The 20,787-nt window shown below is 46.6% G+C and overlaps 1 protein-coding gene across 4 annotated transcripts in view; it reads left to right on the top strand.

Moving 5' to 3' along the window:
- The window catches only part of PEX14 (peroxisomal biogenesis factor 14), a 124,375-nt gene that overhangs the window by 12,672 nt on the left and 90,916 nt on the right, over nt 1-20,787 (top strand). Inside the window, exons 1-2 of one of the 4 annotated variants that reach the window (XM_081057665.1) lie at nt 2,466-2,529; nt 7,544-7,591. In XM_081057665.1, the coding sequence (XP_080913791.1) occupies nt 7,574-7,591 (18 nt within the window). In that variant the 5' untranslated portion in view covers nt 2,466-2,529; nt 7,544-7,573. Of the gene's footprint in view, nt 1-2,465; nt 2,530-6,624; nt 6,796-7,543; nt 7,592-20,787 lie in introns of those variants that run through there. The other 3 variants (XM_081057667.1, XM_081057666.1, XM_081057664.1) reach the window with 3 other exon arrangements.

Raw genomic sequence — 20,787 nt, 5'->3', positions numbered from 1 at the left:
ATATATTTAAAATATCTTCTATATTTACGACATATTTGTCATTTCTGGCTTTATTCTTTTGTGTAGACCATGTTTCCATCTGTTATTGTTTTCCTTATTCCTTCTGCTTAAAGAATTTCTTTTAACATTTCTTGTGGTACAAGTCTACCATTGACAAATTCTCCCAGCCTTTTTTTTCCTTCTTTTTCTGAAAACGTCTTTTGTATTCATTTTTGACAGTTATTTTCACCAGATATAGAATTCTGGGGTGACTTGTTTGTCTGTGGGCATTTTAATAATACTATTTCTCTGGTTGCATAGTTTTTGATTAGAAGTGTGAAGTCATTCTTAATCTTGATTAATATCTGTAGGTAATGTTTCTCTTTTTTTTTCTAGCTGTTTATAAGGTCTTCCCTTTTTCATGGGTTTTTAGCAATTTGATTATGATGTGCCTTAGTACGCTCTTTTTTTTTCTTCTTGCCTTGGTATGCTTTTGTTTGTTCTTCTTGGGGTTTGTGGAGCTTTTTGGATCTGTGAGTTTGTAGTTTTCATCCAGCTTGAAAAATTTTCAGCCATTATTTAAAAAATATATATATTTGGTCTCCTCCCCCAGCGCCATTCTTCATTTTGGTCAGTTTCTGCTGCCATGTCTTAAAGTGTACTTACCTTTTCTTCTTGCTAGTATCTAATTTGCTGTCATTCCACTCTGAAATTTTTATTTCAGATGTTATATTTTTCATCTCCAGAAGTTCTACTTTCTTTTTATAACTTATATTTCCTTCCTTACTATAAACATGTTTTCTTTTAAATTCTTTTTTTAATTCTTTATTTTAAATTTTTAAAATTTTTAAAAATTAAAAAAAAAATTTTTTTTAATTTTTTATTTGTCACAATTTAGTTTTTTAAATTTTTAAAATTTAAAAAAAAATTTTTTTTAATTCTTTTAAAAATTTTTTTATATGTCACAATTTAGTTTTAGGTGTACAATATAATTGATTCAATATTTGTATTTTTTAAAAAATTGAGTTCAATTCTTGAATAAAGTTATGTCTTAATGTTCTCTGCTAATTATTTTTCCTGACTTTTCTTTTTTTTCTGTTTCTTTTTTTTCCCTTTTTTTAAATTTAAATTTATTGGGGTGACAATTGTTAGTGAAATTACGTAGATTTCAGGTGTACAATTCTGGATTACATCATCTATAAATCCCATTGTGTGTTCACCACCCAGAGTTAGTTCTCCTTCCATCACCATATATTTGATCCCCTTACCCTCATGTCCTACCCCTCTCCCCCCTTACCCTCTGGTAACCACTAAACTATAGTCTGTGCTGACTTTTCTTATTATGTGTTACACTTTCCTGCTTGTTGACGGATGTTGAGAGTTTTGATTGAATGCTGGATGCTTTGAATTTTGCACTTGAGGGTCTGGATTTTGTGGTCTTACTGTACAGAGTGTTGAGTTTTGTTCTGGTGAGTAGTTAAGTTACTTTTGGTTCATTTTGAGTCCTTCAAGTCCTGTTTTAGCTTTTTAGGGTGGATATGGGGTTGTCTTTACCCTGGGGTTAATCCAATCCCCCCTCCCCACCCCATACAGCCCTTCCAGGTGTCTATCGAATGCCCTGAATGGGCAGTGAGGATCCTCCACTCCGGTGTTGGGGACTTGTGAGGGTTCTGGGCACTGGTCAGCTCACAACTTCTTCATCACCCTGTTTCCAACCTCGTGGAGTTCCACTCTATGTACATTTTAATCTTCAGCAAAGACTTAAGGGAACCTCTAGGCAGATTTTGGGAGTTCTCTTTCTGCATAGCGCTCTGCCCTGGAACTCTGCCCTACAACTTTCAGCGGCTTTGACCTCCCTGAATGCTAGTCCCTGTTTCCTCAACTGGGTGAACCTGCCATGCTCTGCTGCTCCCCCACCCCCTCCGCTCCTCCCCCCGCTTTGGTCTGAGCTGTGCCTCCTGGCAGAAAGCCAGGGTGATCTTTGGGACCATATCATTTGTTTCTGTTCTGTCAGGAATCACAGTCCCGCACTGCCTGCTGTCCAATGTCTACGAACAGTGGTGCCATTTCTTTTATTTAGTTTTCTAGGTGTTTCCAGCAGGAAGGTACATCTGGCCCCTATTAGAGCTGAATCAATAGAGCAAAGTCTATTGGTTGATTTTGAGCAGAGCAGTGACACGGTATAACTTCTGTTAGCTCATCCTGAATGTCAGCTGCTGGCATTACTCCCACTATTCCCACAGATGAGGAAACTGAGGCTCATGTTGAACAGTATACCCACAGTCACTCAGTTATTAATGCCCACGTTCACACTTTTGCCACTGTACCAGTGCCTCTCAAAAAATATTTGTTGAATCTTATTCTTCCCAGCAAAGAACTATAGGCCAGACTGGCTTAGGACGTACCCAGAGTTCCACAGGCACTAAGCAGATGGAGGATGACTGCGCCTAGACCAGGATGTTCTGCCACTTGCTCAGACTGAGCTGTGTGTGCCCTTGACCTCTGCTATGCTTCAAGGTCAGCGCACGGTCACACCTTCTGGCTGGGAAGGTCAGTGCCCGGGCAGCAGCAGCTAGAGCTCTTTTGTCTCTGTTAAACTGAAAGCGTTTCTATCTCTGCCACTGTGGTCGTTTGTTTGCTTGTTTGTTTGTTTGTTTTGTAAAGCAGGCTGATGCTTTTGCCCTTCTTCTCTTCCTGCTCTCCGCACTCTGGCCGCTACGGATGCTGACTGGATTGCCTACGGCCTACTTCTTGTACCTTTGCAATAGACCTCAGCTCTGATTTCTAAACCTTACTATTATTAGTATTGTTTTTAAAATCATAGACCACCCTGTCGCGAAATCCAGGATCAAGTTGGAGTTTAATTCGTAGGGATTTGTTCCCAGCCACAAAATCGATGTGACCGGTCGATGTAGGGGCAGGTGTTTGAGAAGTGCTAAGTTTTCACAAAAGCTGGACCGGTGAGACTCAGGGCCTGCATGAGCCTGGGGATCCAGCTCTGACAGGAAGTTGGCGACTCGGGCCTTTGCCTTCTTTGAGGAAACTTCTAGAGCTGCATGTTCAGGACGGGATCCGTCCTTCTCGTCGGCATAAGGAAGCAGGGTCGTCCGGGTGCTCCAAGGGCCTGGTGGTGGTTTGGATGGCGCGGTCTTCGTTGCATACTTTGCAGGATGTTGAGCCTCCCAGGCGCCTGCCCTCACAGTGCCCCTGGTGACACCCACAAACACCTTCACGCACTTTCAGGTGCCCCTTGGGGGTGTTTCTCCCCCGGGATTGAGAACCATCAGGCCACAACACTGCACTAAGAGCAGGCCAGGTTCGTGTTAGGACGTAGGTGAAATGTTCTGGGAAAGACACTGCCGTTGTCCTCTGCTTGCTTCATTTGGGCCTAAGTCTGCACAGTGCTTCCTTTGTTTTAGTTTTTTAAATTAAACACAATTCCAGCACGTATTTGTTAAGTACTGGTGATGTTCTAAGTGCTGAGAGTCAGCCTTCCATAAACAGTGAAGTGAAGAGTTCCAGTCAAGATGGCGGAGCAGAAGCACATTTGGGTTTTTTCCAGGTTTTGGTGATTATGAGTAGAGCTACTGTAAACATTCAGGTGTGAGTTTTTGTGTGAATGTAAGTTTTCATTTCACTGGGATATGTACCTAGGGGTGTGATTGTTGGGTCGTATGGTAAGTTTATGTTTTACTTTATGAGAAATGCCAAACTGTTTTCCACAGTGGCTGTGTCAGTTTGCATTGTCACCAGTAATGTATGAGAGGACCGTTTTGTCTACATCCTTGCTGCCACTTAGTGTTTTATTTTTTTTTCACTTTGGCCATTCTAATAAATGGGTAGTTGTATTGAAAATAGGTAAGATGGCAAAGTACCTGCCTTCAAGGAGCTTAACATCTAGTGCGGATAGATAATAAACTAATCATCCAATGTAGAATTCAGGTACTATTATCAAGGAAATCAACTGGGAGACTAATAAGGATGAAGGCCATTTGGGTCATCAAGAAACAGTTTTCTAAAGGACACTGACACAGAAAGTGGGGGATGGGCCATTTTAGACTGCAGATATTTCAACATGAGCTAGAGAATCATCTGGAATATAATCGGTATTGGGCAATTCCCAGATTGATGAGAAGTCCTTTGTGCATTCACTGATGAGGGCTGACTGACCTCAGATAGCACTGTGAGTTGGAATACGGCTTGGGGAAATGCTTACTCCTCTCTTAGTAGCCCCGAGATTGAATATGGAGGTCTGGCTTTGGGATGCGGGGACCCCAGAAGGCTCTGGGAAGCCAAACCTTGAGGAATTTGGGGAGTGTTGCTGTTGGAAGTTCCTTGGTGGGGACATGTACACACATATGTGCTTCTATGGCCTGTTAATATCTTTGGAAGAATATATAAGGAACCAGCATCAGTGGTGGGTCCCCTAAGGAAGAGGGGACTGAGTGTTGGGATGAGAGGAAAGCTTCCTTTAAAAATTTTTTAAACATTAAAAAATATAAAATATAAAATAATATAAAAATATAAATATAAAAATTTTTTAAAGCAGAATATACTTAACATGGCTCACAATTTCAAAAGGCACAAAAAGGCATATGATGGCAGAGACTTAGTTGGTACTATATACTGTTTAAAGTTTTCCCTCTGGAAAATATTAGCTATTCAAGAGATAAACCAATTTTAAGGGAAGTTCCTTGGTGATAATGATTCACAGTGACCTCAGGAATTAAGTTTTGGATTAAGTCAGAATGAGGCTTCCTAAATATTAAAGCTGTTTGCATTACTTTGTTTCGTCTAGTCAAAAAAGCCTACATTATTATTTATGGGGTAGCATTACGGTTGTTGCTTAAGAAAATGTGGTCTAAGCCAAACTTGATTATTTGATTAAGTAGAAAGGTTCAGGTCCCTTTAGTACCAGTTACTAGCTGAGTCATGGGTGAGTTAGTTAAGCTCCCTTGCCTCAGGTTCCTCATCAGCAATAATTGCACAAATGTATTGTGAGAATCAAATGAAGGAAGAGCTAACCAAATGTTAGCAGTTAGCATTTACCAGGTGGAGTGAAGGAAGCGCTCTGGAAGATAATGAACTTTAATTTATACCATGTGTCCCCGAAGATAAGACCTAGCTGGACCATCAGCTCTAATACGTCTTTTGGAGCAAAAATTAGTATAAGACCCAGTCTTATTTTACTATAAGACCGGGTCTTATATGGTATATAATATAATATAATGTAATGTAATATAATATATAATTACTGGATCTTATATTAATTTTTGCTCCAATAGACACATTAAAGTTCATGGTCCGGTTAGGTCTTATTTTCGGGGAAACACAGTAGTCCATTCACTTGAATTAAAACCATTGTTCTCTTCTTTTGTTGCTCATTCATTCATTTATTCAGCAAATATCTATGGAAGGCCTGATCTGTGCCCATACTGTCCTAGGCCCTGGGGATACAGTGCAAAGCAAACACAGTTTCTGCCCCCGTGGAGTTTATAATCTGGTGAGGGACACGGATAATCACACATGTAAAGGCGCAGTTCTGCTCCGCCCTTGAAGGAGAGGTATAGTCTGTCAGTGTGTGACAGACAGGGAGAGTTCACCTGCCATGGATGTCAGAGGATTGCTTCCCCGAGGAAGTGACTGAGCTGAGAGCTGAAGGACAAAGTAAACTGCCAGAGGAAAGGGCAGGAATAGCCTGTGCAGAGGCCCGAGGAAGCAGAGACCAGTGTGTCTGCTGTGGGCGAGCGGGGGATTACCGTGCCTCACAGACCTGAGATGTGCTCCGAGTAGATGCAGGTCCTTGCAGGCCACGCTGAGAAGGGTTTTCTGTGGTAGAGTTGTTGTTTACCGGGGTGGGAGGGTGGATGGGAGCTGAGATAGATGATCAGAGCGTCATTTTGAAATGCTAGTCTGTTCACAGTGTGGAAATGAACTGGAAGAGACCCAGCGCGGCTGTGGGTGAGCTGGTTAGGCTGCTGCAGTGGTCCCGGCAGGAGATTTTGGAAGCTTGGCCCATAGTAATTGCAGTGGATGTGGAGAGAAGTGGATGGACTGATTCCATGGATATTTAGGAAGGACTGTTGGCAGGACTTGATGTGTTAGCTCTGGCAAGTGGGGGAGAAGGCGTTGTCACGGATGGCCTCTTGGATTCTGGTTTGCATATTTCGGTGGAAGCTTGTCCCATTCACTCACGGAACACTAGAAGAGGATATGTGTGGCAGAGGAAGGAGATTACGAATCTACTAAGGACTCCTTAAGTCCAAGAGGAGGCAGGAATGCAATTGGATGTGGAACTCAGAGGGGTCTGGGCTAGAGATCTAAATGCTATGAGCTTCTTGATACCTGGAGCTGGGGGAGGACAGGCTGTGGAAAGCATGCCCAAACCTCCCCGAGACTTTCTAGTCACTTTCCACACGTGCTAGCTAGTTTCATGCTGGCTGGCCTTGTCCTGGGACAAGAAGGCGCTCTTGGAACAGGACTTTGGATAAGGAGGTAGAGCCCTTCTTCCAGCAGGGTCCTCGCCACTGTGCTGTGTGTCAGCTGTAGGTAGGAAGCAACTGGGTGGAAGAAATTCTTTGGGGACCTTCTGTGGAGTGGACTGTTTCCCTTTCCTGCCTCCTGTCCGCCTTCCCAGGAAGCCTGGCATTTGCCATGGGAACCAGCTGGAGGGAGAAGAGGCTGGTCCTGAGACCCGCACATGAGCTGCCCTTGTCTGGATACTGTCTCTCGATAATTGGAAATCGCCTGGAACAGCAGCAACAGTAAACGCACCACAGCTCTCGCAAACTGCTTGCTGTCTTGTTTTGGAGATTTGTACGTTTCCTCCGAGTCTGTCTGTCTGTCTCCGCCTCTCCCTTTCTGTCAATCTCGGTCAGCTCAACTGAGGGTTGAAGGCAGATGTGAGGGTAAGGGAGCGATCCAAAGAAGGAAACGGACCAGAGCCGGGCGCCTGGGCCACAATGCCGCCTGCCTGTCGGTTGGTCTGTTTTTCTGTCAGCCTGTCACCAGCTTATTTTAAAAAAAGGATGTAAGCCTGGCTTGCTTTTCTACTGTGGATCTGTGTCCTTCGTAACGGGTGTAGTTGTCACTTCCTGGCTCCGAGTAGATGCCCAGAGAAAATCCGGAATGTGGGCCGCTGGCGCCCCCTGGTGGCTGGATCTGGTTCTCCACTTGTCTGCTTTTTGCTGGCCAGCGTGCTGGGGGCAAGAAGGAAGTTTTGCTGTCACCGAAAGCCTTCCCTCTGGACTTTGCCATTTCCATGGATTTTGCGATGGCCTGAGCCCCTGCTGCTCAGCTGCTGGTCTTGGGCCCTCCTCAGTCAAAGCCAGCCTTCCTGAGGCTCCGTGACAGTGAACCCAGACTCGGCCTCTTCGTGTCCACTGGCTACTTCAGAGCCTTGCGGCTCCTTCTCACAGGCAGCCCACCCGGCCCCCTGGGCAGCGTGTAAAAGCAGCGAGAGCTCGGAGACAGGTGGTGTGTGTTGCTTGAGTAGAACGTCTTTGCTTTGGGGATGTCCATTGGGTGGCACTGTGATCTTATTTTTGTTTGTTTTTCTTCGCAGCCAAGCTCTACTCCAGGAAGTGAAAATGGGATGCCCCGGGAGGCGCTGGTAAGAATCCAAGTTGTATCTGTATCGTTTTCTAATAACTAAAACTAAAGAAACCGTATCATCCTGTAGTTCTACGTCAGCAGTGCCTGTAGTTCTACGTCAGCAGTGCCCCCTGGAAAGTAGGAGTTGGGTGGAGACTGACCCTGTCAGTGACCCGTGACCTTCTGGCATCTGGGCTTAGTGCAATCTCCTTCGTAAAGCCTGGTCTTTTCTGGAACGAAAAGCTTGTCCTGCTTGGTGATGTACCACTTGGTTTGTTGCTGCCTAGTAGTAATTAGTGGGGTGCCTGAACGCTTTGGGGGCCGAGTTGGGGTGAGGTCGCAGGGCCTACCTAACCATGTTGCTCCTTGATTGTCTGGAATGGACATTCTCTGCTCCGCAGGGGAGAGCACCTCGGTGGCCTTTGATGAACAGACAAGGGGGGAAACCCGTTTTTGCCTGCTCAGTAGTTAGGATCGTGATATTCCTTACCAACATGGTCCGCTTACGCTGTTGACAGGGAAGAGGCCTGCTAAGTCCCGCAGGTCATATTTTTTACAGTGTGCTTTTGCTCTGGTCTGAGCCAGAGTCCCTGCCCGCCTGCCCCATTTTCACCCCAGTTTGCATTTCAGGGCCTGCTGTCAGTCCCGTTGGCTGGGTAGTGAGATCTGTTCTGTACAAAGCAGACAAGTTTCACGGAAGGGCCAGCTTCAGGTCGAAGTTTTCAGAACTTTCTCTTTCTTGGAATAGTGACAGCGAGTGTACGGATGTACCACCCAGCTTTTGTTTCTGCGGGGCCTGGCGTTTCACCTGTTTTGCTTCCCTCTCCTTCTGGCAGTAGCGGGCAGAGGTGCCGTGAAGGTCCCAGCCAGGATGAGCGAGTCTGAATGCTAGCCTGTACTGCGGCTTTCCGAGGCAGACAGTGCGCCGTTCAGGGACCCACGCGGTACGGGTCCTGCCAGGACTGCGTCAGGGAGTTTGCTGTCATCGTGCCACACCCCACAGCGGCCTCATTTCCCTCTTGGTAGTGCCTGGGTTCTTCCTTGAAGTCCCAGTGGGGTGTGAAGGTGGTGTGAAGCCAGGAGACTTCATCCTGCCACTCGCTTAGCTAGGGAGCGCCAGCTTTTCCCGCGGGGCCCCACGGGCTGCTGTTGTGGCTGGTTTGGGACTAAAGTCCAAATTGAACACAGTCGTCCTTCAACCCTTTACTTCCTCAGTCTCTTCTCAAATGTCAGTCTCCTGATTTAATTACTGAACGCCGGAAGAGTGGCCGGTCCATTTTGGGGGGCGTGATTGGCCCAACTCTTGGAGGTCCTTCCTAGCAGCGAGCCCTAAGCACTTGGCAGCCTCGCTGATTTCTGGGTATTTGGAACCCTGCGGCCCCTTTGCTCTGCGGGTGCTTCTGTGCCCTGCTCTTCCTGCTGTTGTGCATGTGCGTGTTGGTGGTGTTTTTATTTCTTTCTTTTCTGGGAGGCCCTGAGCAGTCTTCAAACCCTAGTAGCCTGCGATTGTCCAGAGTTCAGACTCATTCTCTCCAGGCCAATCTACAATTACCTTATATTTAATTAATATTTTTTCCCTCTTTACGTACTTGCTGCATAATTGCTCAGAGGAAAGAAAACACATAGCAGCAATTTATATATATATAAAAAAAACAATAATTAAAAAAAAAACCCCGAAATAAACTCCCATCTCATTTGGGCTGATCCTATGAGTTGGGTAATTAGGGCCCTATTAAAAGGTAGACCCCTCTTTTTTTTTTTATTAATTTTTTTATATTAAACTCCCACCGTCTCTCAGTCATGCCCTTATTGCTTTTGGCCAACCATTTGCAGCAGCCTGATTAAATGAGGGCACCAGCCGAGTTGTGTGGTCTTGTGTGAGCCACTTCTGCCTCGTGGGAGTGGCGGTGGGAGGGTGTCAGGCAGGGGAGCCCGCCAAGGGGCGAGCGAGGGCTCATGTGGCAGGTTGTGGGTGCAGGACCAGCTGTTATGACCTGGCAGCAGGATGGACGTGGTCGAGAGTCACAGGGTGCCGGAGAGGTGATGGCTAGTACGTCGCCCCCAGCTCAGAGAGCCTCAGCACAGTGGGAGGTTTCTCAGGCCGTGTGTGTGTGTGTGTGTGTGTGTGTGTGTGTGTGTGTGTCTGTCTGTCTTGTCGTCTCCTGGATGCTCCGGACCAGCAGACAATTGAAGAATAAAACTAAGCCTTTGTCTCAAGTAATTTATATATTTTATTTGGAAAAAAGGCAATTGACTACATAAAACAATTAGCAAACAGCACAAGCCTGTGTATAATTTTAGCAAACAGTCCAAAATCGTATATAATTTGGTGCAGAATTGCCCGGCTTGGAGTATAAGAGAGTCCTCATTATTCTGAGAAGGAGTTCTGCAGAGGAAGTGGGGGGTCTCGGGGAGGGGGGTACCTCGGGGTGGTTTTTGTGGAGCTGGAAGCCAAGCCTTGAGGAACAGGATATTTCAGTGTTGAGGGAACACCCCGGTGTGTGTTCTTGTTTTCAGCTGAGTGCAAAGTTCCTCAGTGGAAGTGGCCTGTGCCCCGCACTCAGAGCTGAGCTTGGGGTGCTGAAGGCAAATGCCCTGATTCTTTGTCTGCAGCACTAGAGGATGACTTTGGAATTATTTCTGCCTTATTAAAAAAGTAAGTTATGACAGAAGGGCCTCTACTGAGTAGTCAGTACTATGCAAATGCCGTTGATAGGTGGATGTATCAGGGCATCTACATTATTGTTTTGCTTTATTTGCTGGGAAAGAACGGCCTGATTTTCATTTTTGTCCTCTTTGGACCGTAAAAACTGGCTTGTGATTTTTGTGGTGAGCAGTACAGTCGGGTGGTGTCTACATGACACATTTGTGATCCCAGCCATCCCCAGGTCTTGATGCTACTCAAGCCGTGACACTGATGCTACCTTCTCTTGCCCCTTCAGCCCTTCCCTCCCCCCCCCCAAACCCACCCAGCACCCCTAGACGTACAGTGGGAAGTTGCTCTATAATGTCATGTTCTCAGGGCTGGAGACGGGTGAACAGACCAGTCTTGATAAAGTCTGTCAGCTCCCAGTTGAAATTCTGATGGTTAATGACAAAACTGCCAGAGTGAAAGTGGCTTGCTGCTTTGTACTCCTTCGCTGACCTCTGCCTCCTAGGGCAGAGATTTGACAGCCCCCAGAGTACTGACTGCAGACCTGTCAGTTTCCTGTAGACGGGAGTTCTCTCGTCACCGGTGTGGACACGTGCCCAGGCTCTCGCAGACTGTGGCTGGGTTCCCGCAGGGCTCCGGCGGGATCAGTCCGCCTAGTCCGTGGGTCTGGAAGAATGGGTGGGCAGTTGTCTGCATGGCGTAACTCAGCCCTGTCTTGCCTACATACAGAAACTGGGGTTAAGTCATCTTCCGAAAGTCCTTTTAGTCATAGGATCTTAGGTTATTTGAAGTAAGCAATAAATCAGTTTCATTTACGCCTCTTGTTTACTTGTTTCAACGCAACTAGCTCCTCAGTGTTCAGCCCCACTATTGCTCACGTGCTTTATACAGCGCTTATGGATTTGGGCTAAGCTAGAATTTCAGGTTTTTGCTTTGACACCACGTTCTTTCTAATGGATGAGTCTCCTACCTTCCTCACTTCCTCTAACTTGAAGGTATAGGGTTTGTTGGGTTTTTTTTTTTGTTTTTTTTTGTTTCTATCCTTTCCCTGCATCCATCCACCAAAAGAATGCCAGACTACACAGAATGTATTTTTCTAAATGATGGTAGTTTCTACATTATCACCTTCCCGAGGATTAGTGTTTTGCAGTATGCTGAATTATTAAAAATAAGGATGCCCTACATGGCAGAGCCAGGCTGTGTCTCAGTAGTTTTGTCCTTTTAGTACAGAAATAGCCTGTACCCTCAGGTTTCTCCTCGAGGCTAAGACGGAGCCTGGCCCAGGGGGGTGTACGTCATGTATTTGATGTCAGTCCTCCCAGGGGGAGCTCATCCAGCTTACACCGGGTACCTACGGATTTTCTCTTTGGTTTTTGAGTCCATTAACCGGAGGTTGGTAATCAAAGGGCCATTAGGATCTTGGTGAATTCGGGGAGTTCATCTGTGAGCTTCTCCTTAAGAATAGCTATGGCTAGTTGCCTGTCTTTCAGAGACCTCTCACAGGTCTTCCTGGCAGTCTCCCTGTGTTCATCTCTTCTGTGGTGAGAGTACTTTGGTGCCCTTACTGGTGGGCTCCCGTGGACAGGTGGTTCTCAGGTGTTTCCCACACCGAGACATTTCTCAGGGATGACATTCACATGGCCAACGCGTTTCTTTGTGCACAGTCTCCACATCTGGGTGTAGGTATATATGCATATGGGGAACATATAACACACACACACACATATTTGTTTTATAAAATTCAAAGCACTTGGTGGGGAAGTAAAGTTCATTTTAATAGTGAATTCATTCATGGGGCAATGAAACTAGCCATTTAGAGATTCCAGGAAACTCATTTTTCCAGGAAAAATAAATAAATATGGCAAATCTAAAGTTTTAAGCATTATTATTTTAAAAATCTGGGATGGTTGATTTCTGCGGGCTGTAGCAGAGCAGGTGTGCTGACACGAGCTGCATTTCCCACCTCTGTTTCCCACTCAGGGACATCTGTCTGGGTGCGGGTGACTAGGGAGGACATTATAAGGATAATCCTAAATCTGCTCTATTTATTTGTTTTCAAAAAGTGAATCAGCTTCAGATTTTGGTGCATGAACTATTACTAACAACACGTGACGGGGGTTCCCCTCGGAACTGCTGCTGAGAAATGTGGGACTGAAATCAAGTGTGAACAGTTGGGGGGTTGGGCTCTGGTGTAATTCTGGTAGTGACATGGTCATGTGCCCAGACTGTGGATACTGGGCCTGCGGTCTGGGCACCGGTCAGGTAGGAAACCATGTTGGCTTCCTCCTTCTCCACTCCCCTCTCGTCAACAGTGGAAACCTTTAGTGAAGGGACCGGTGCTCTTTGAATATAACAGCGTCACCCCTTGTTTGGGAGGGTGCCTGAGATTCCTGCCCGCCTGCCCTGCAGGTCGGGGGAGGAAGGCTGCTTAGAACTAAATGCTAAAAAGGATGAACTTGAGAAAAGCCTCATTCCGTCTCTGGGTGGCTTCTCTGTAATCTCCAGGCCACTTACTGATTCTGAAATTACTGCTTCTTCCTACTCTGTCCTTCCTATTATGCACTGAGAGGGTTTATTGAATAGACTAGGCGGTGCCCTTCAAATTCTTTCCTCTTTCAGGTAAACGAAGAGGTTGTTTTCTTCAGTTTCAAGGTATCCTTTTACAAATAATTATTAGATGAATCGAAACTCTTAGGAGTAATAATTAGAGAAATGGAATTTGAAATAGTTATTCAGCTTTGTTTATACTTCAGGTTCCTGGCTTTCCTGGTAACACTTTATATTTGCTATAGTTCCTGTAATCAGAGGCGCTGACTGTTGGATCACCAAACAGTGTCTTCACTTTGGCGATGTGGGAACTGAGCTGAGCACTCCAGTGCCTTTTCTCAGAGCCACACAGTGACTGCGGGCAGTATTCAGACTTGTCAGCAGCACTCTTCTTGCGGAAGAAGTGTTTCCTCCGTGTTCCCCTGGAGGTGCAGTCTTAGAGTTCCTGCCTCGCCATTGCTGAAGGGGGGATATGCAAAGCTCTTCCTTGGGCAGAGGGACCGGCTTCTGTGTAAAATCCATTACTGTCTCATCTGAAAGAATTGTCACGTAAAAGCGTCCTTTTAAGTGTGACCTAAAGAGTGGGCATTCCATGTGGCAAACTCAGTAAATCCCCCACGAGCCCCCCGTTTGAGAACCACTGAATGTCATGTCGTACTTTGGACAGCTGTGTGCCTTACCTTTTCCAGGATGATTTCAACTTAAATTTTTTCACCCACTGTCAAATTTCGCCCACTGACCAATTTGGGGTTGAAAACTACGATCTCGTAGTTAATCCCACTTCTGCGCTGTGAGAAGCCGCAGGAAGATAAAGTGGCGCTTTGGAGGCCGCGTTTGCTGCCCTCCCTTCTTCCCTCCCAGCTCTCCTTTCCTTTATGGTTTGCAGTTATAACCAAGATTTATGCTTGTTGCTCCACAAATCTTTTCTCTGCCATTCTGAGTTTGTCTGAACCGTCTAGAGATGGGGCCCACACTGGTGATTCTTGAGGTAAATCTACCCGGGGGCACTCCCTGACACTCTGGAGTCTGAGAGGAGCGAACTCGGGGCCCCCAGTGGACTGGGAGTCCTGATGAATCGCCCTTGTCGAGAAGAAGACATGCTGTCACCTTTGTGACCTCTTGCCTTAGCAGTGACTCTGGTGGCGCAGCTCTCCGTTCTGTGCTTGCTGAGTCTGTGGGGTGACTCTGAGTCAGCGATCACTCCCTTCACTCAGCAGTGTCAGCCAAGAAGCCCCCCCATGTCCCTTGTGGCCCAATTGGGCAAGAGGGTCTTTAGGGGTAGCGCCATTCTTTCCAGCCTGGTGGGGAGGAGCTGCTAACAGAAGCAGGCATGCAGGTTAATTTTTTGTTGAGACGGTTTAGTTTTTCCATAGCTCACCGAAAATGGATTTTGATGGAGACGGGAAAAGTAAACAACATTTGTTAAACATCTCCTCCGCGCCTTATACTTGCCTTTTGCTGTGTCCTTTTGTCTTGTGTGTACTTTTGCGTCAGTCCAAATCTCTTGTGAAATGAAGTGGCGGCATCAATAAATACATGTATTTTTTAAAAAAGTGTCAAGAGCTTTCGTGAGCCACAGTCCTCGAAGCACCCGACTGGCTGGTGGCGCCGTGGAACCTTTTGGCCCAGGCCTGGGTGCCCTGAACGGGCAGCCCCCGGGCCCGCCACGCCCACGCCCAGTCTGCAGACCAGGAGGCTGTCAGCTCCTCCCGAACCTGTGTGTTCCAACTGTACTTGTTAAGGAATTAGGCAGTTTCTCTACAGATGCTGTACATAGGTGAAATATAAATAAATGTAAACAGAGGGATCTACAAATATAGTGTGTTCTGTAAACATACATGTGAAAAGAGGGTTCTATGAAAACTAAGCCGAGGGCTCTGGTAAATGTGAATTGCCAAGAAGATTGCTGTGTTTTTAAGTGTGAGCAAGACGACGGTGAAGCTAGGGGAAGATCATAAAACTCTAGACGTATTTGGTCCTTTGATTTGCTTTACTGATTTCTTTCAGTTCTCGCTTTGCTCTAGAAATTGTGAAGGGTGTGTTAGGGGTGGGGTTTACGCAAGAAAGGCGTCTGGGAACTTCAGTCTGTGGCCCACACTCAAAGAAAAGGCCTTGGCTCTACATCAAAAGATTAGCAAGTGACTGTACGTTTATAGGTTTTAAGTCAATGTAAAGTGTTTAAGGTATGCAAAGTAGGCTCCATTTTTAATGATTCCCTGCTTTAACTGATTTTTCGGTTAACTGACCAGTTACGAGCTCGGATTGCACAGGCCAGGAGGGCTTGTGCGGTATGATCCGCCGGCCTCGGTGCTGGTTTATTTGTACTGTCTTGTTTTATCCCAACAAACTGGTGAGGAAATGAGCTCAGGGCCGTTGGGTTCCGACAGCTAGTAAGTGGCAGGACGAGGCTTTAAACCCCAAAGTCTGACCCGCTGAGCTCTTCTCCCTGTCAGGAGAAGGGTGGGAGAGCAGGACTGGCAGCGTCTCAGTGTGGGGGAGAGGGGCTTCAGCTTAGGTTCCAGTGCTGCCTGGTGATCTGTGATTCCTCTGAAGCTGCTGCCTGTGCTCTCCCTAGTTAGAGCCTTTTGTACGCATCTTAACTGTTGAAAGGGCACCTATTAATTTATCACAGGTGATGTGGGCCTCCTCGTTGTTGGAGGAGGCTTCTGCACCCATGTACCTCACTAATGACAGGTTACGGGATGGAGGCGAGATAATAGGATCTTTTCATCTTCTGTCTGTAGAGCGAGGTGCTATGTCCCTGGTAGCCTGTAGGGGGCAGCAGCTGCTTGCTGTTCCATCCCCTGCTGGCGGAGGGAAGGTTCCACAATTGAGCAATTTGCTTTTGACTCCAGCTCTTAGAGTGGTGCTGTGCACGGCTTCAGGGAGTCACCTGAATCCACGTAAGTAAAGAAACTACAGTATCCAGCATCTTACATCTCCTCGTGCTCTGCCCCCTCAGGTAGGGAGAGCCTTTATCTGCGTCCCCATCCCCATCCCCATCCACAAATCCCTCACTGTCACAGTTAAGGCAGCAGAGTTCACTTGCTTTGAAATTAAGAGCATGGAGATGTCTGTAAGGGAGTAACATCTTTTTGTCAGATCTTGCCGCCATTGATAACCCACTCTAATAATGTTTAGATGTTTTGAAACTTTCCCCTGTGGGTACGCGTCTTTATTCTGTTGGAAATAACACTGTCATGTGGTTGATTACCTGTTTTTCCTGCTGGCACTTCCCTCAATCCCCCGCCCCTCCCCCACCCGCCCACCAAGGCTACAGGGCTTTCTCTTCAAGTCTCAATGACTCATTTCATTAGCACACTGAGAAGGAAACTTTGGCTTTGTCATTTTTTTTAGACTTTGGGGCCCAAGACTGACATGTGGCCAGTTTGTGCCTTGTGGAAGGGAGTAGCCAGTTCTCTGTCCTCCCAGAAGCACACATTTCCCCATGGCCCCGCCTCTCAGGTCTTCTTCCAGCTGTGTGGCCCAAGCAAGTGATGAAAAGGAGAAGGGTTGGTTGCAGGCAGAACTGGATGGTTGCAGCACATACCCAGCATCCATTGGCCGCCCCATTTCAGCCCTGTGAGGTTTACTTAGGATTAGCTGAGAATTCTCAGTCCTGACTCCACTGTGGGAGTTGGCTGCTGACGGATGGCCTCTCTCGGGCTTTGCGGCTTTGCGTTCTTGCGAGCTTCTTTTATCTGGGGATCCCAGAGCACTGGGGAAGGGTAGGTGGGTTCCATCCCAGCTCCAAGAGTGGCTTTCCTCGGAGACAAAGGCATGCACGCGTCTTAGCCTCACCGATCCAGCTCTCTCTCTGTTGTCTCTCTGAAAAATGGCAGTTAATAGATCTGCTAATGAACAGAAGAAATAACTAGAAATAGTGGCACATCGTTTGACAGTGAAGTGGTTTATAACCTCTGTTTATCAAATGATTATCATCATCATCATCATTTTTATTTCTGTTGGATTTTTGAAGAATTCAGCCTGGTCTCCAGAGCCCCATGTATAAGACATTTTACTTCTTCGTTTGTCGTGCCTAGATGTAACTTTATTTCAGAGAAATCGAGATCTGGACTCCTGTCCGCCCCCCTCCCCAGCTCCATTTCCCCCCCTTTCTGCTTCTCCTCCGTTACCTCAGCTCCGTCAGGTGGGGGGATTCCCCTGCTGACCAGACCAGCGCGAGCTAATACTGGAGGAACGCTGTGGTGCTTGTTTTTGCAGTTCCTGGATTTGGTTTAATGTACAATTGATTTTTTTAAATGTATTTAATCATTTTTTTCTTACCTCATAAGGATTAACCTGCACAAACCTCATTTTATCCTAAGTGTGGCTTTGGGAGGAAGGGAGGAGAAAATTGAGTTTCCCTAGCTTATTTTCTTCTTTCACTTTTTATTTTCCAAATGGCTTTTCCTGCCGAAGCAGCTCTGTAAAATGCAGTGTATTTTAGTGGCCATTACTTACTCATTACTAACTGGTCTCTCCTGCTTCCCTTTGTCTATAAACTAAATACAGGGGGCCTGAAGATAATTGGTAGCTCTACCACAGACTGGCCAATTACGGATCAACAGAGAAGGCAGCCCAGTGGCGCTTTGTGGTTGGCACTGGCTGCCCTCCTAGCATGTGCAGGTTGGTCTGTACCTGTCACCGAGCTGGGCTTGACTAGGTGGGTCCTTTCCTAATTTTGTACCTTGGCTTTCCTAATTGCATCACACGGTCTCCCTGATTTACAGATTTCAACCTCATTTTATCCCTAGTGTGGGTCTCACGCACATACACGTTGTTCTGTCTTAGTTCCTGCCTTTTTGTCATGTCTAAAGTATTAAAGCAGAGAGGTTTCGTTTTTGTTTTCCTTTGCGGTTCCCTGGTGTCTAGAATGTTAGGTGGCAGGTTACAGATAAAAGATTCTTTTGACACCAGTGGTTTTCTGTACAGTTTTGTCTGCCGAGTCCAAGTAAAGGCAAGTCTTTGTGGGTACCAGGTTCGCCCCCTTTTTGAGCATTTATCTGACTTGTAGTCCAGCTGCTGTACTTTGGTCTGGCTTCGGTGGGGAGCGTTGCATTTCACCCTTAGGCTGCCAAGCTCTTGTGTAAGGCTGTTGGGTGCTGAAGTAGCTCAGGAGTCCAGTGTTGTGTGGCCATATTCCCAAGTAGAATCCAGTTTTTGCTTGTTTGTTTCCTAGGTATTTGGCACCTGGGCACCTTGTTAAACCCTCTGTGGGATGGGCATATATCCTTATTGCTCAGCTCCTGGCAGGAAGTAGGCACTCAGTACATATTGGTGCACTGTGCGTGTGTGTGTGTGTGTGTGTGTGTGTACGCACGCATGCACGTGCGTGCTTTCATGTATGTAGATGGTAATGATGAGCCATGGGGCTGCAGTGCACAGTGCCTGGCTGCCCAGTGGGAACTTAGGGCCCTGCATTTCCACTGGTGTGCACACATGCGTGGATGTTTGGTGTGGCATTGCCACGTAGGCACCATAAAATGGGCATTTTATGAAAGGCAACATCAGAGGAAACATTAAAGCTGAGACCTTTATAGTCGTTCCATTATTATGGTTTAAATCTTGACAGTCTTTATTCGCAGTGACACTGGGACCTGCAAAGAGAGTGCTCACTCCCACCTCCCCGTTCTCTCTCCACATCCTGTTCTGTCGCTGTGATAGGCATCGGTAAGTGTGCAGGCAGCCAGCTGAGCTGCTTTGCAGTTTGTCTAGAAACAGCCCCTTTTGACTCAGAAGTTGGAAACTAGATGACTCACCATTCTATTTGTTTTATTGCAACTGTCATTTCATAAAATGCCCCTGAAAGCTTTAAACTGTAAATGCCACAGTGAGGTTTTCGTCTCTTTTTTATTTTACCTCTCCTGTTATCTCTAATCTTTTCTTTCATGTCTCTGTTTTCTCCTTCCCTCTCGTAATTATTTTCTCTTTCATTACTCTCTCTTTCTCTTTCCCTTCCTGCCTGCTCCCACCCTCACTTTTGATGATTGTCGTGGCATCTTCGTTGAAGTCGTTTTTGCTAACAGCATGGTGCGTTCTCTCCTGCTTTACCGCCGTCTGATTGAGTGTCCACCCTCCAGTGTGTGTGTGGGGGGGTGTGTGGGAGGTGGAAGTGGAAACGTCCTCGCACATCAGAGTTTATAAAGTGCCCGTTGGCTTTAGCTCTCGAAGCTAAGTGCCATGTCAGATCATAGCAGTATCGTACTTTCTGTGCTCCTGCATTTTGTAATGTCTGGGTGCAACCCAGCTCTCCGCCACATCCATTTCCTTCCTCCCTTGCATGGCTGCCCCGATGACAGTAGGACTGAGTGCTAGGATTTCCCAGGATGGACTGTGAGTGTGGGTACCCCACATCAGAATGCTGTTCGCAGGAGAGAGGGCTTGGTCATGTTAGCTATTTCTCTCCTAAGATGTTATTTAACGGGAATTCCTGCAGTAAAGAGCACTGCTCAGTCTTCCGGCGTAGGTAGGCCGCTGGGATCTGCATTTTGTAGGACTTGAGCTCTCCAACCAGGACTTGCAGGATCCTTTTTTCCTCTAGTCTCTGTCACCGTGGGACTTGACTGAGTCACCTGATTGATGACATGTGCATCACTGGGTGTTAAACACCTGGCCGGGGAAGCAGGGACCCTGTTTGGATTCCCCCAAAGGAGGGCAGACAGATTGCGGAATTGTAATGAGGGTGGGGCGCGTCCCCGATGCGCATCCCCTCTGGAGGTGACAGTCCCAGCGTTCCCTTCAGGAGTGCTGGTTGGAAACCTGCGCTGGGGTCGGTGGTCATATTCCACATCTGTCAAGTTCATAATCCAACTGAACTAATTTTAGAAGTAGCGAGTTATAACGAAAAAGAACAGGAACTTGAAATGCATAGGAACTTCTCACAATACTTCTTGTTGTTTGCTGCTTCTTCCTTTTTAAGGGCCTTGGTTTCTTTTGGCCTTCAGACTGAGCCAGCCTCCGGATTCTGTGATAATAAAACTCCTTTCCTATGTGTCTCTGAGGAAAGAGTATTTCCGTGTTGTGAGTAGGGGCAAATACAGTATCGTTACAACCTTCAATAGATTCGTGGCTGTGAATTTTAAAAATGAGTTGTAGATGTCTGCTGGGCGGCATTCAACATAGAATGCCATGTTTTCACCCACTTGGCTGGATGTCTGATTCTGACACAGCCGCTGTCCCTGCTGCTGGAAAACAGAAAACCACAGACTGTTAACTTAATACTCATCCCTTCTGGGGCCAGGGCGGGGCGAGGGGGTTCAGCGCAAGATACTCTCACTTCCCACCGGAGACAGATGTTCCCTTATTCCCGCTGACAGTGTGAACAAGGATTCCAGAATCTCTGGGCACTGTAATTCAGCCTCAGTGAGGGGTGCCCTCTGGCCTGCTTCTGACCTACCTGGGCATTTACTCCGTGGGGCTGGGAGCAGCCTGCCAAGTGTCCCAGGTTCCCTCTGGATTCCCTGCCTGGGATGTCTTCTCCCTCCCTGGGCAAGGCCCGCTGGATGAGCGGGATCAGTTAGTGCTCGTGGCCTGTTCATTCCTTGGCTTGTCTGCTGAGCTATCCAGCAGGGGTGCCAATTCTTCCATTTAGCTGACTATTATATAGCCCTTAAAAGGGAAGGGTTTATTTTAGCTGGCTGCTATATCGATTGCTATAGGGACGGTTCTATTTTCACTGGCTGCTGTATTGACTGGGAAAGGGAAAAGGGCCGTATTGCTGGGAGCTGTCATATTGACTGTTACAGAAAAGATCTGTATTTAAGCAGCACCAGTGCACTGGGATCTCCCAGGCAGGATATTAATGCTAATTCATCCGCTCACCCCCTGCTGTGAGTGTTATTTGTTTAAATCCGTAGATTCCCACAGCGCGTTTATATCCTCACTAGAGTGAGCTCTGCTCCCTGTAATTATTTAACATTATATGCTGATATAAATTGTAACAGTTAAAGAATGGTAATGAGTAGCCAGAAAAGAGAAGAGAATAGTAAAGAGGGAAACAGGAAAAAAAAAAA

The sequence above is a fragment of the Rhinolophus hipposideros genome, assembly GCF_964194185.1.
Source record: "Rhinolophus hipposideros genome assembly, chromosome: 8".
Classification (NCBI taxonomy): Eukaryota; Metazoa; Chordata; class Mammalia; order Chiroptera; family Rhinolophidae; genus Rhinolophus; species Rhinolophus hipposideros.
The sequence above is the reverse complement of the archived record's forward strand: the minus strand, read 5'-3'. Positions and strand labels throughout refer to the sequence as shown.